The sequence below is a fragment of the Oryzias latipes genome, chromosome 20 (assembly GCF_053564925.1).
Source record: "Oryzias latipes strain Hd-rR chromosome 20, Olatipes_Hd-rR_3.1".
Classification (NCBI taxonomy): domain Eukaryota; kingdom Metazoa; phylum Chordata; class Actinopteri; order Beloniformes; family Adrianichthyidae; genus Oryzias; species Oryzias latipes.
The window spans coordinates 10,931,047-10,943,399 of NC_136256.1; the positions used below are offsets into that span (position 1 = coordinate 10,931,047).

At 45.0% G+C, this 12,353-nt stretch overlaps 1 protein-coding gene across 4 annotated transcripts in view; it reads right to left on the bottom strand.

Moving 5' to 3' along the window:
• arhgap12b (Rho GTPase activating protein 12b) overlaps positions 1-11,298 on the bottom strand; it is a 52,615-nt gene extending 41,317 nt beyond the window's left edge. For 2 of the 4 annotated variants that reach the window (XM_023950083.2, XM_023950081.2), the window contains exons 1-2: positions 11,096-11,298; positions 7,988-8,710 (exon numbers count right to left, since the gene is read on the bottom strand). In XM_023950083.2, coding sequence (XP_023805851.1) covers positions 7,988-8,638 — 651 coding nt within the window. In that variant the 5' untranslated portion in view covers positions 8,639-8,710; positions 11,096-11,298. The remainder of the gene's footprint in view (positions 1-7,987; positions 8,711-11,095) is intronic. The other 2 variants (XM_023950084.2, XM_023950082.2) reach the window with 2 other exon arrangements.
• Between the last annotated feature and the right edge of the window lie 1,055 nt (positions 11,299-12,353).

The window sequence follows — 12,353 nt, forward strand, 5'->3', positions numbered from 1 at the left end:
TTGGTTCAAATCCACAGTCAGGTTATAGCAAAGATTAGAGTGATTAGAGCTGGGTTTAAGAAGAAGAAGCGCTTATAGAGCAGTTCAGATCTCGCTGAATGTTCTAATTCATCCAAAGGACTTTGTCTTGAAGTTGAGTCGTGGCATCTGAAGTTAAAACCTTGGCTTTAATCGTTTCCCTTCGCAGCCAAGTGGCTTCATCAGTCTGACAGTTAGAATAGTTCTCTACTTCCAATGTACAACACTAATTCATGAACCAGTGAGTGAATTAAGTGTCTGTTTAGAAAAAAATGAGTTTGAACCATTAACTATATAAAAAAAGAACTGGACCTGATGAGTGTGACGTCATCCATAAAAAATGACTTGCTTCCAGCTCCAACAAAGTTAGGTCAATTCCATTTTTTGATTATATGGACGCCATCGTGTAAGCGTTAACAGTAAGCAGTGATTGGTCCGAGTCAACGTTTCTGTGGCAACCATTATTGCCAATCAAGAGTGTGTGGTTCACACCCCTACTATTGGCTCAGTAGAATTTGTCAAACGTTTCGACCACATACATTTGTCAAGGCATCCGAATGGTCAGTTTATAACTTAATTTACTTGAACTACAGAATAGATATTGTGAAAAATATTATCGAGAACACGTTAAAAAAGGTATAAACAAGAATGGTTCTGAATAACAAATGACTGAGTAGCAGTTGCTTATTTGTCTATAGAAGTCCATGGAATTTTGGTTTCCTGGAACCAATAAATACAACCTGTTTGGAAAAAGAGGGGGGAGGGGCACTCAGTCCAGTTCTCATGTACAGTCAATGGTTCTAACATTCACTTAAAACAACTTTTAAGTACAGAACACACTAAATAGTGAAGCCAGAAGTCAAATATTATAAAATAATTGCTTTTGGTAAAACTCATGGGAATTCCTGCTGTTTACTATGTACCTCATTAAGTAGAATTCTTCTTTCATTAGAAAATGTTTTCCAAAAAACTTTCTTGCTAATTCCTGGACACTTCCTCTTCAACCATCTTCTCTTTTTTCCACTGCTTCTCATCCAGACGGGGCTCAACAGTTCAGGTTTCTTCGTACCATTCAAAGGGTTATAGGTCAGAATCATCTGATTCACGATCATCGCATAAACCAAGAGTTATGGTATGTCAAAGGGCGTGTGTTATCAGATATTGTTGGCGACACCTCTGGTCTTAAAGGGTTAAACTCTTTTTGAAGCTCACATGGAGTTGGTTCTTCATTAATCGATAAACAGATGCGCTGTGTGTGTGTTTTACTCATGTTTGCAGCAATAAGCTGTTTTTACATGTAAGTTTTATGGTCTATACCATCTTCACCAAATTTTGAAATACCGGTATACATTTATTGATGATCAGAATGAGATGAAATAACGGTTAGCACAGAGCCAACAACTAGATTAAGGTTTTGTGTAGCAAAGTCCCAGTCAGGTTTTTGGGCCAGATCCGATTCAGAGTCACTTGTTTTTAAGTATCTGCTGATACCGAGTCCCGATCTGATACTTTTGTAACACATTTAAAGAATGAACACATTTAATAATCAGATTCAGGTTGGTCATAATAATAAATGAAATGTCCAATGCTGATCGACAAACAACAACAGATTTTCGAACGAGTCAACCACAACATGATCGGGTCCGACATCCCCAGTTCTGTGTGTTTCTCTGTTATTTTGAGAGCGCTTAGCTATAAAATTACTTTATATTCTGGAGAATGCAGACAAAGCAACCAAACCGGAACACGTCCGACTTTTACTGTGAAAGAAAAAAAATTAGCTAAACTCACAAAATGTTCTGATTTAATTACCTAAAAACTAAAAATGTTAATCCTGAACATGTTTTAATGTTTACAGTGGCGTTCACAAGTCCTGAATACCTCTCCTTCAACTCACAGCCAATTGAATAAAATTGAAAAGAAGTGATAACGCTGAACGTCAGCAGCAGCCCTCGTGGTTTCCGTCACAGAAGCACAGATAAAAAACTAAGCCATAGGTTGAAGTTTCCTCAGTTAAGCTCTGCAGGAACAGGTGTGAGAGAGGAACTCAAGGCTAGCATGCAGGAGGAAGCAGCAGAGACAGCGCAGCAGAGAAAAGTTGAAGAGAAACTCTGCTGTCCAGACAGAGGAAAGAGCTGAGGAGGAAGAGCGCCGGCGGGCAGATAAGCATGCAGACAAAGAGCCAGACTCTCACATGATCACAGCGGATGCAGCCTTTGCTCAGGTTTAATATTAGATTACTGAAAGCTTCACTTTTGAGGGAAAAGCAGCTAGGCTCTGACTTCTGCTCCCCTGTAGCCTCCGTGTATGCGGGTGTGCATGGAGGCTTTGAGACAGGAATGTCAAATATGCGCTGGAAAACAAGCCGGGGCCTCCTTTTGAGCCCGAAAGACTAAGCAAAGCTCATGATTACGGGGCGTAACACACAGAAGATGCTTACAGCACGACTTCCACTTTGTTTGGATAAACTTCAAAAGATCACAGCATGTTAGGAAATCAGCCACAAAGCAGAATATTTCCGAGTGGTCTCCAGAAAAAGAGTAATTAGCAGGCGTTTGTGGAGAGAATAGATCGCTTCTGTATAGCAGACTGAGGAGGTTCTCAGAAAGGCTTTCTCATCTGCATGAACAATGCAGTCATTCTGCTTCACGTAGGAGAAAACTGACGTCAACAAGCAATAAGGATCTAACTCTCAGCAGCAGAGCTGCAGCAGTGAATTGATCAAACCTTCTGGGGACTGTGCGCATTCTCGAGGTGCACTTAGAGCTGAAGCAGCCAACCACAGCAGCGTGTTTCATTACACACCTCCAGACACACACACTCTTACACTCTGTGTAAGCAAAGACACAAGTCAGCAGAGGCAAGAGACAGCAGCTCAGAGAAACGCTCATCCTCATCTCGGCACCTCTTCAGAGCTTCGTGACACCCGGCTTCAAGCGTGTCCTCCATATTTAACCGTGACCTTATAATGTGCCTCCTTCATCTTACTGTAGCCGCTTTTCAGGTCTGCCACGCCTCACAGGCTACAGCTAATCTCCAGGTGCACCCAAACATGAAAACATATATCCGCCTGGCCCCCGAGTTACCATTTTCTGCTGGACTTTGTTGTCCCTGTGTCCTTTTCCTTCCTCCCCTGCATCCTCCTCCTCCTTGAGGCGCTGCCAGCAAGTACTGAGACCACACAGACGGCAGAGGAAGGCCAGCCTTCACTCAGCTGTTTCCTTTGAGAACGTGTGCAGATGTGCCGCCAATGCACTTGTGTTTGGTGCCTGCACTCACAGTGTCACTTCCAGGGTATTTAAATGAACCGAGACAGTGATGCTGGGGGACGGCTTTGGTTTTTATGGGACTGGACTGATTTGGCATTTGACGTCCATTCAAGAATGCTCTAAACGCACATTTTTGAATCCGGATCCCACGGTGGTCACACTGGATGAGCAGGGAGAGGCTTCTTTTTCTTTTTCTACCGCTACTAGCACATGTAACCCACCTACAGTTGGAATAGGCTTGGAGTGAAATGTCAAAGTGGTGCAAAATCTCAAATCTTGCTCCTGTCCATTTCATTCACAGCTCTATTCCCATACACGAAAGACTTGGTGTCATAATTCCAGTTGGGCACAAACTGCATTTATTTTGTTTACTCCTTCTTGATCAATTTTCAAACAGTTCGCACTTGTGTGAATTAAAAGCGACGCCATCGAGACCTCACAACCAAATCCAAGTCTCCAATTGGTCAAAGTTCGATCTGGTTTAACTTTCAAAACGTGTTCAATGGCAGCGGGGGGGTTTGTACATAGAGGCAGAGAACGGTCACATAAACATCCATCGCTTCACGTGAATGCAAAGGTTTTGAATGTGGAAGCCCGGAACGTGTGCTTTTACACGCGTTGCATAGATTTTTATTGGAAGTGCTCGCTTTTAGTGTACTGCTTAGAACGGTGTGGACGTAACTTTAGAGAATGCCTTATTTCAATCTCACCAAAGGGCAAGCGGAGGAGTTTCCATACAGCTGACCTCACTATTAAAGAACGGGAGGCCAGCGCTCCGTGAGGAGACTTGTGTGAAATGGTGTGAGGGCTTGGGGGGGGAGGTCTTTCTAATCAGACGCAGAGTGATTGCAGAGAGATTGTGGCCACAAACACAACGCCTCCGGGGACGTGTCTTCCAGCGCCTGACACGTCAAAGAGAAAACAACAATTACACGACCTCGAGGTCAGTCCACGGCGGCCTCCAGCCTCTCATTTAGTCCCATCCCTCCCAGCAGAAAGCCATCAATCCATTTTCATTCTCACTGTTTTTCGCATATGAAGACATTCCAGAGCAGCTTCAAATCACACAGCTTGGTCACACAGTCTTTGTTTACGATTTCGCCACAGTCAAAACAACTGTCCCCTAAAATCAAAACAGCTCGAGTCAGCACAGCTACAGGAAAAACAACTACCAAATCACACGCCATGAAAACCAACCTGCTGCTGATCCTCTGAACACTCAGAAAACCAAAATACCAAAGCGATCAACCAATGTTAGTTTGAAGGACATTAGGGGTCCACACACAGATGTCAGGAAGAAACAGTTCTTTTTCCATCTGAGGAGTTAGACTAATAATTCCAACATTTGATTTAGTTCAGTTTGATTAAATGTGGGTTTATTTTTCATTTTTTTCATCACATTTGCTTTTATTCGTACCAAAAAATGGAAAAAAGTAGAGAGCTGGAGATGGAGCTTCATGATTCACAAAAGAAATCCTTCCAAGTGTCACAATGACTTTGTGCTACAAAGCAAAAAAAAAAAAAAAGGAAAAACAAAAAAATAAGCTTTTTGTACAACATGCCAAGTGAATGATTAACTTTCCTTCAGTTTCATCAAATATTCTCTTCAGCCCAACTGTAAAAATGTGAACGCTCTCTCATCACAGCCGCCTGATTGGCTGCTGGGTGTTAAAAAACGAATGAAATAGTTAAAAAAGCTGAAAAGATGGTTCCTGTAATGCTGCGTTAACCCCAAACACGATTCGCTCTGCAGTAACTTTACATCCTCTGCCTCCGTTTGATGCTTTTCCAAAATTGTGTTCATAAACTTAACACTCTAGATGTGAGTGGGAGAAGCTACAGTCAAATGTTTTTAGCCTCATCGCTACATGGAAGCATTGACTGTAAATCTCATGTACATTGCATGGAAGACACGGAAGATGTTGGGAGATTAGGTTTTTTTATTTTGAAGAGATCTACAAAAGCATCTGTAAACACGTCTCCATGTCTGCGTTAAATAGGGATAAAAATAAAGGAACTTTTCATTATCGTCTCGATAAATGAGGAAAATATAAAGTTCAGGACAAGATTGATCAGATTCTCCTCCATATTGGTTATTGACTCCTCACATCATCAACACATTGGCCAAAGCTGAGTTCCTGATTGGACTGATGCGACATGAATTCTTCGCCAAAATTCAGATACTTAAACTCGCGTCAGAATTTTCACCGCTTCCACCCCCTGAAACACACTTACTGCCAGACCATCACTCCAGAGGAGCTCTGATCGCATCTTTACATCGACTTCACATAGAAACTGGATGACATTGCAAGTTGGGTTCGGGGTGAAGGTAGCATAAGGATTGCCTAAATAAACTATGCTGGATTTAGGAAAAGTACATAAAAGGATGACAGTAAGAATTTGATCTATTGACATCATGCTTAAAGTCTTTCATACATTGGTGTAGTGACTGAAAATGAGAAGTGTGGTGGTGCGGGAAAAGGGCATCTAGACTTAAATCAAGTCGGGAACCAGCTTATACACCAGCAGAATTACAAACATCTTTTTTAGAGGTTCGATCATCAATGCTCTCCTACAACAGGCAGCAAGCGCCTGCATGCACACCGTCCCACAGCCTCTCCAGCTTTCTCTCACTCGGCCTGCAGCCGAGCAATGATGGCAAGAGATGGAGGCAGGAGAGCCCAAAGAATTGGGTTTTCTAAGGGTCATCTGGTTGCCTGGAAACGGGTCAAACTAATAACACTACAAAGATGGATGGGGAAGCTGGTTCTACCTGCCCCAGCAACAGCACAGAGATCTGTTTCTTATCCTTCAGCCGACACAGGAATACAAAAAAATCTCCTGATGTTGCCAATGGAGATGGAAAGAATGATCTATTTTTCCCGCCCTCATCGATCCTTTTGACGAATGTCAGTCTCCACCCACAGACCAGTTACTCATCATTCATGTGAGGCTCTGAAAATCATTCTGGGGGCTGCCACCATCACGCTTCAGACATGGCGTCCACACTCCCACTCCTACTCAGCTGTCCCCCATGGTTGGAAGACTGGGGGCTACGAGCTGATCCTGGGCAAGGATGACCTACTTTCTATTCAGGCCCGTCTCTTTGTTCACTCCACGGTGGACGAGGCTGCTACTGCGCCGGAACAAAGACCACGGTGCTCAGAGGCTTCAGACCCGCTGACCCTGCCTGGATACAGGATGCCTTACGAAGGCAGCAGCGTTTGGATCCCCGCCATGCGGGGGTCTTTCCTCATTCTACTTTGATCCACCTTCACTGCAGAGGGAGGAGGATCATCCCCGGTTCCTGCAGTCCTCCAGCATCTCTACCGTCTCAGTGATGGGATGGTGGGAGGAGGATGTGTTAGCATTCTGGGGACTGGAAGTACACAGGGGAGGGAGGAAATTAATTTTGTGCTTTCATAGGGGGGGGGATCAGGAAGTCGGAGTCCCTGCAGACCCCTTGCAGAGATAATATGTCTTAAAGCCGATACCTCTGCACACCTGCCTGCAGTAAGAAACTCTCCTAACAAAATCCATTGGAAAAATTATAGAGATGACCCCCCCCGCCAAGAGTAAAGTCATTAATGATTCACCCCCCCCCCCCCTAAAAAAACTGCACCATTTACCAGCAAACAAATGTTTCAAGGCCAGCAATAGACAAATGATGCACAGCGAGGTGTTTGAGGGCCGGCTGCAGCTCTGCTGGAGGACACCAGCCGCAGCATCTGCAGTATGACAGAGCGCGGCGCAGACAAAGGAACGGTCTGCTGTTGGCCCAGATAATGAACGGAGCTCCCATCAGGAGAAATGAGCCAGTGAACGGAGAGAGAGCCTTTCCTGAGCGTCAGCAAAAGGATTCCTGTTGAGAAGACTGGACTAAAAACCGAACTGCCGAATTTAAAAATTCCTATAAATATTTAAGCCTTTACTGTACAGGATTTTTACTAAAAACGTCTTACGCAGAAGAAACAGTGAAAAAAACGCTTATTTCTTCAACAAACCCATTATTAACTGAAAACAGGGAAAAGGTTTTAAATATTCAACTATGTGCTCTTTAGTGTTCGTTAATTTTTTGGACAGTTTTTCTCACCCTTTAACTTTTTTATCTACTTTTTAATTCATTTATTTGTCCGTGTTGTCTGACAACTTTAAAGGGAACTTTGTATTTTGGCAATAAAGGCTTTTCAATCGATTCCACCTGATCAAGAAAGCTTCTGTAGTCCAGCTGCAGTGTGGGAGGTTTACTGTGCTGCCCATAGATGTCCTTTAACTGGCTACATATTCAAAAATCTGCTATAAATGGTTGAAAACTAATAAATATGGGCAAATCTATTTGTAGAGCCAGGGTGATACATTTTTTTTTTACTACTGTGGTGTTTTTCTTGCTTTTATAATTTCTAAATGTCTTTTTTTGGTCTTACTGGTCTATGTTTGTGTTGTCCACACTGTAGGAAGGCTGCAAATTCTTGGACCAAAAAAGACGTTTAAATTGACTCATTTTTAACAGCAGATGAATAAAAAACAAAGGTCTGGTCCTCTAGTTTCCCAGAACATTAAGTTTTCAGTTCAGATCTTCTATAATTTAAAAGACAGACGGTGTAGGTGTGTGGATTAAAAGCCATTTTCTGTACTTTATGGTTTCCTCGGAAACGTCTGAAATCGATCACTGAAGCTGGTGTTTAGGGGCAGGGACGTACCTGCATGGGCTCCGTGGAGCTGCTGCTCAGCTCGTCCCCGGACTCGGAGTCGTTCCGAAGCTTGTTCGGACCTTCTCCCCGCAGCTCACTCACTGTGGAGCTCTTGTCGAGGCTACCCCCCTGTAGAGGGGGGGAATCCGCCCTTGTCCTGGGTAGAGAAGAGCTGTTTCCGTGGTGATGATTGTTGTTGTTGTGAAGGAGGACTAGTTCTGCCACCAGCTTGCAGTGATGTGGACTTCCCAGGTTCTGGTTGGCGTCCTTGGGGAGCGCCGGCGGCGTGACGCGGTCAGAAGACGGCGAGGGGGTGGAGGATGGCGAGGGACGACCAAAGCTGGACATTTCCGGCCTGTTGTGGTTGTCGTTGGGCTCCCGGCTGATATCCAGGACCATGGGTTTGGCTTTCAGGGCGGGTTTCTGCGGGGGCATGAGAGCCCGCCGCACCTCTTTGACGTACTGCGCCGGCACGTAGAACGCCTTGGCGCTTTCGTCTCTCTTTACCTGCCACCAGTCCTCATTGGTCTTCTTCACGAGCATGTAGCATTCTCCCTGACGAATAGTCACCATCTTGTCTTTGGCTTTGTACTCGTAGTCGTATTCCACCTCGATGTAGACCTGTCCCGGGGGGACCGGCAGCCCCTCCCGTTCACTCATGATTGCTGGATCAAGCTTCTTCGCTCAGTTGCTCTGGAATCCAGACCTCATGTCAACCCGGGAATTTGTCCGCTGCAGGAGATAAGATTTACAAGAGGCACTTTACAAGACATCTCAGAACATTATGTAACTGAGCTGAAACACGTTAAAAGCCAACAAACCCCCACAGGGAAGCTAGAGTTTCATGAAAAGACCCAACTGGTTGTGCACTTTCAACCCAACAACCACAAAGAGCTCCTGCCGAAGTGACGAGGTAATCTATAGCCATGAACCGCTGGTGAGTGGACAGAAGTGCCCCACAGGCAGACGACACCTCCTGATGATCCAAAACCACAACACAGTCCACACTGATTGTTTGGGTAACCGATACAACCGCTGAGGAACCAGGAACCGGATCCGCTTCAGCTGAGCTAAAGGTGACGACACCATGACCCCACTTACTGATCCCACATGCAAACCGCAGACGACAATGGCTCCCCGGACGCTGCACTTGCTCAAGGGTGGCATCCAAAAATAGGGTTTTTCTTTTACTTTCAGCATCACTCTGCGGTTTACCATCATTATTCAGCATTCCAGGCAGGACACATTCGGAAGCCGTTAAAAGCTGGACGGGATCTTTCTGCCAAATCATTTGGAGTGCGAGTCAGGAGACAGCTGGGCTTGTTTTGGGACGAGGCCCGTCACTGATGCATTTAAGGGACTATGCGCTTCTCACTTGACCAAAATAAACACCAGCACCGTCCACATATCAGATTGCCCTCCTTCCTCCCTGAAATAGTGCCCAGACTGAAAAGACACCCTGAGCAGGAAGGTGGTAAAAGCAGATGCTTAGTGAGCCGTGCCAACATGGAGCTAAATCTACAGGAGAACAGACCTTCGGAGAAGGTGGAGCTCAGACTGACAGCTACACACCCCAAATAGATTTACAAAGTGAGGACCAGGCAACAGGCTCCTGATGGGCTAAAAAGGTTTCCGCTGTAGCACACACTCGGTTACATCACGCGTCTGTGAATGACCGAGTCTGCAGAAGAAACATCTGTCCTCTTCCCGCTCTAAACTGCACTAATGGAAAACTCTGATATTATTGTTGTATCGGTAATGTTTAGATGGGGTGTGAGGGGCTGTAAGCTAGTAGGAGAGTGTGTAACAGATGGATGATGGGAAGTGGAGTAAGGGTTACTTCCTTGCGACTAGCCCCGCCCACAACTCAAAGGGGAGTTTCGAAAGAACTACTGTCGCAATGCAGAAACTTTGTCCTAGAAAATGACAGGTGTTTTTTTTTTGTTTCAGCTAAAAACGGCATAATTATAATTAAAAGGCCACTGGGAACGCTTTTAAAATAGATCAAAAAATGAACGGAGAGGGGCTTTAAGGAAACTACAGAAGCTGGCTGAAGCTGAAGGCATGATGTCACCTCCTGGCCTGGGATGCAAGATTTTACTGCAACAAGTCAGGACTGACTCAACGCAGTACACAGCACCCGCAGCTCGCCGTTTCTCCAACCAACTAGTGGCAGAGCTTCCACGAACTTCTGCTGGATCTGAATCACTGCCAGGCGTGAGGGGTTGGGGGGCCCCTCAGGGGCCAACTTGTTGCTTCCTCAGATATTGAAATAATAGCACACATCTACCATCTGTCTGGCCTCCCCAGCTAACATAATGCTGAGGAGCCAGGAGTTCTGTCCAAAACCCAAACAGCAACGATCTGCTGTCAGGTTGACGTCCACCTGTACGTGTGGGTCTGTGGAGAGCGGGATCAGAGCGTGGAAGCTTCTGTATGCGAGCATCTGCAGAGCAGGAGCACCCTGCGCCTCCCCTCAGGGCTTCATTGCGAACAGATGTGGCCAACACGCACGCGGGGTCCTCCGCACACGTGCTGGGAAAGGAAGGCAGACCTGTGGAAGGTGATCTGACGACAATTAGTCTGGTTTTGGTCTGAATGATCGAGGTGGGCCTGAGGCGGGTGGAGAACAAGTGGTGGGGGGGGGGGGGGGTCCCCCCTCCATCCACACAGGCTGCAGGCACACAACAAAAGGAGTTTAATCCGCGTGCGTTTTTAACAAAGGGCTCCACATTTATAAGGATCTCTGGGGGAGGGCAGGGACGCGCTTGCGCGAGAACCCCTCCTTATGTTTGAACCGCAAACGAGTCTGAGGAGATCATGGGGGGGGGGGGGGGGGGGGGGGGGGGGGGGCTGAAGGAGTCCTGTCATCACGCGCGGTACTTAACTAATTACCCACCTGGAGGAGTCGCCGCTGCTACTTCGGCAGGATGTATCCCTCCTGTGGGGGTTCGCGCGTGGACAAAAGCGGTGCAGGTTCACGCAGGGTTGAATCTCCGCGCGCTATTGCCGCGCGGAGATTCAACAAGGTACCTCAACTAAGCTCCGCGCGGCCGCAGTCTCGCGCAAAAAACAAACTAAAATAAAAGAAAGTAAACTATTAAAAGGCGCACTCACCCTGGAACACGCGCCGAGGATAGAGGCGCGCGGGGGAAACTTTCCAGCCTCCTTCGGTGTCCGCAGCTCCGCGAGAGTCCGCTGCAGCAGACTATTCACAATCCACCTCATCCGCGCGAGGCGTCTAGCTGAGTGTGTCCGCACGGCCAACATCCGGTCAGAAGGTTTCAGAATAAAGGTGAATAAAACCACAACAATACTGTGGAAATAACACTTTTTTTCCCTTTTTATTATCACACTACAATAGCTAAATAATGTTGCATCGAAGTTTTCCCAATTTCTAGAAAGCATTTAAAATAATATAAAAATGAAAAAAACGACAAAAAACAATATCAAATAGTTTGATTAATTCATTAAATGGGATTGGGGAGGGATTAATTGATCCATTTCTGTCCCTTTTATCCCCTTAAATCTTGTTGTTTTCAAACAAGTGGCTTTCAGGTCAGCATACACACTTTATTTATTGTATATCTTTCTAATAAACACATTTATTGTTTGTTATTAGTATTAGTATTTTGATAATACAAGAGTGCTTTAAAATGTCATTGTATTAGGATTTATTCTTGTAATCGCATTTTTTTTATCTCAGTTTTTTGCACTTTTATTTTGAAGTTACTACTTTTGCTGAGCTATAATTTTCTGCTTCTTTATCTGGCTTTACTTAATTTTAACCATTCTAACACAACTTAAATTGTACAACATTGTAGAAGCTGTTTTGCTGCAATATGAGAAAGTCTTGAACTATTCTAGTGCACGTCAGCTTCGTGATCAGCTGACAAAAAGATCACCAATGCTTTGAAGTGCTAGGAATACACAAAATATGCCCTTTGAAGTGTGAGTCTTTTTGTGTTTAAATGAGCATAACATGCAACATATTACTGTTAATTCACTTTTGTAGATAATGGCGTTACATTTGATATGCAGCAATTTGCATGTTACTTGTAAAATTGGAGCTCATGTTTCACCTAAGAACAAAGAGGGCCTGCGACGAATGGTTTTTCCTGCTGTGCTGCACTCAGTTGAGCATTACATCTAGACCCTACTATTATTTTGAAAAACCACCCTACCACTTGCTCCTGTGCTTCCTCCCAGCTTGACTGATCTGCTTTTTAGTCTCACCCCTGGCTGTCTGTCAGCAGTGACAGACAGTACCTGGAGCCTCAACGCTCTGCCCACTACAGATGAAAAGAAATACTTAATTTATGACAAATACATTAAAAATAAAATGCCAGGGAGCATTTTCTCAATGCTCGGACAA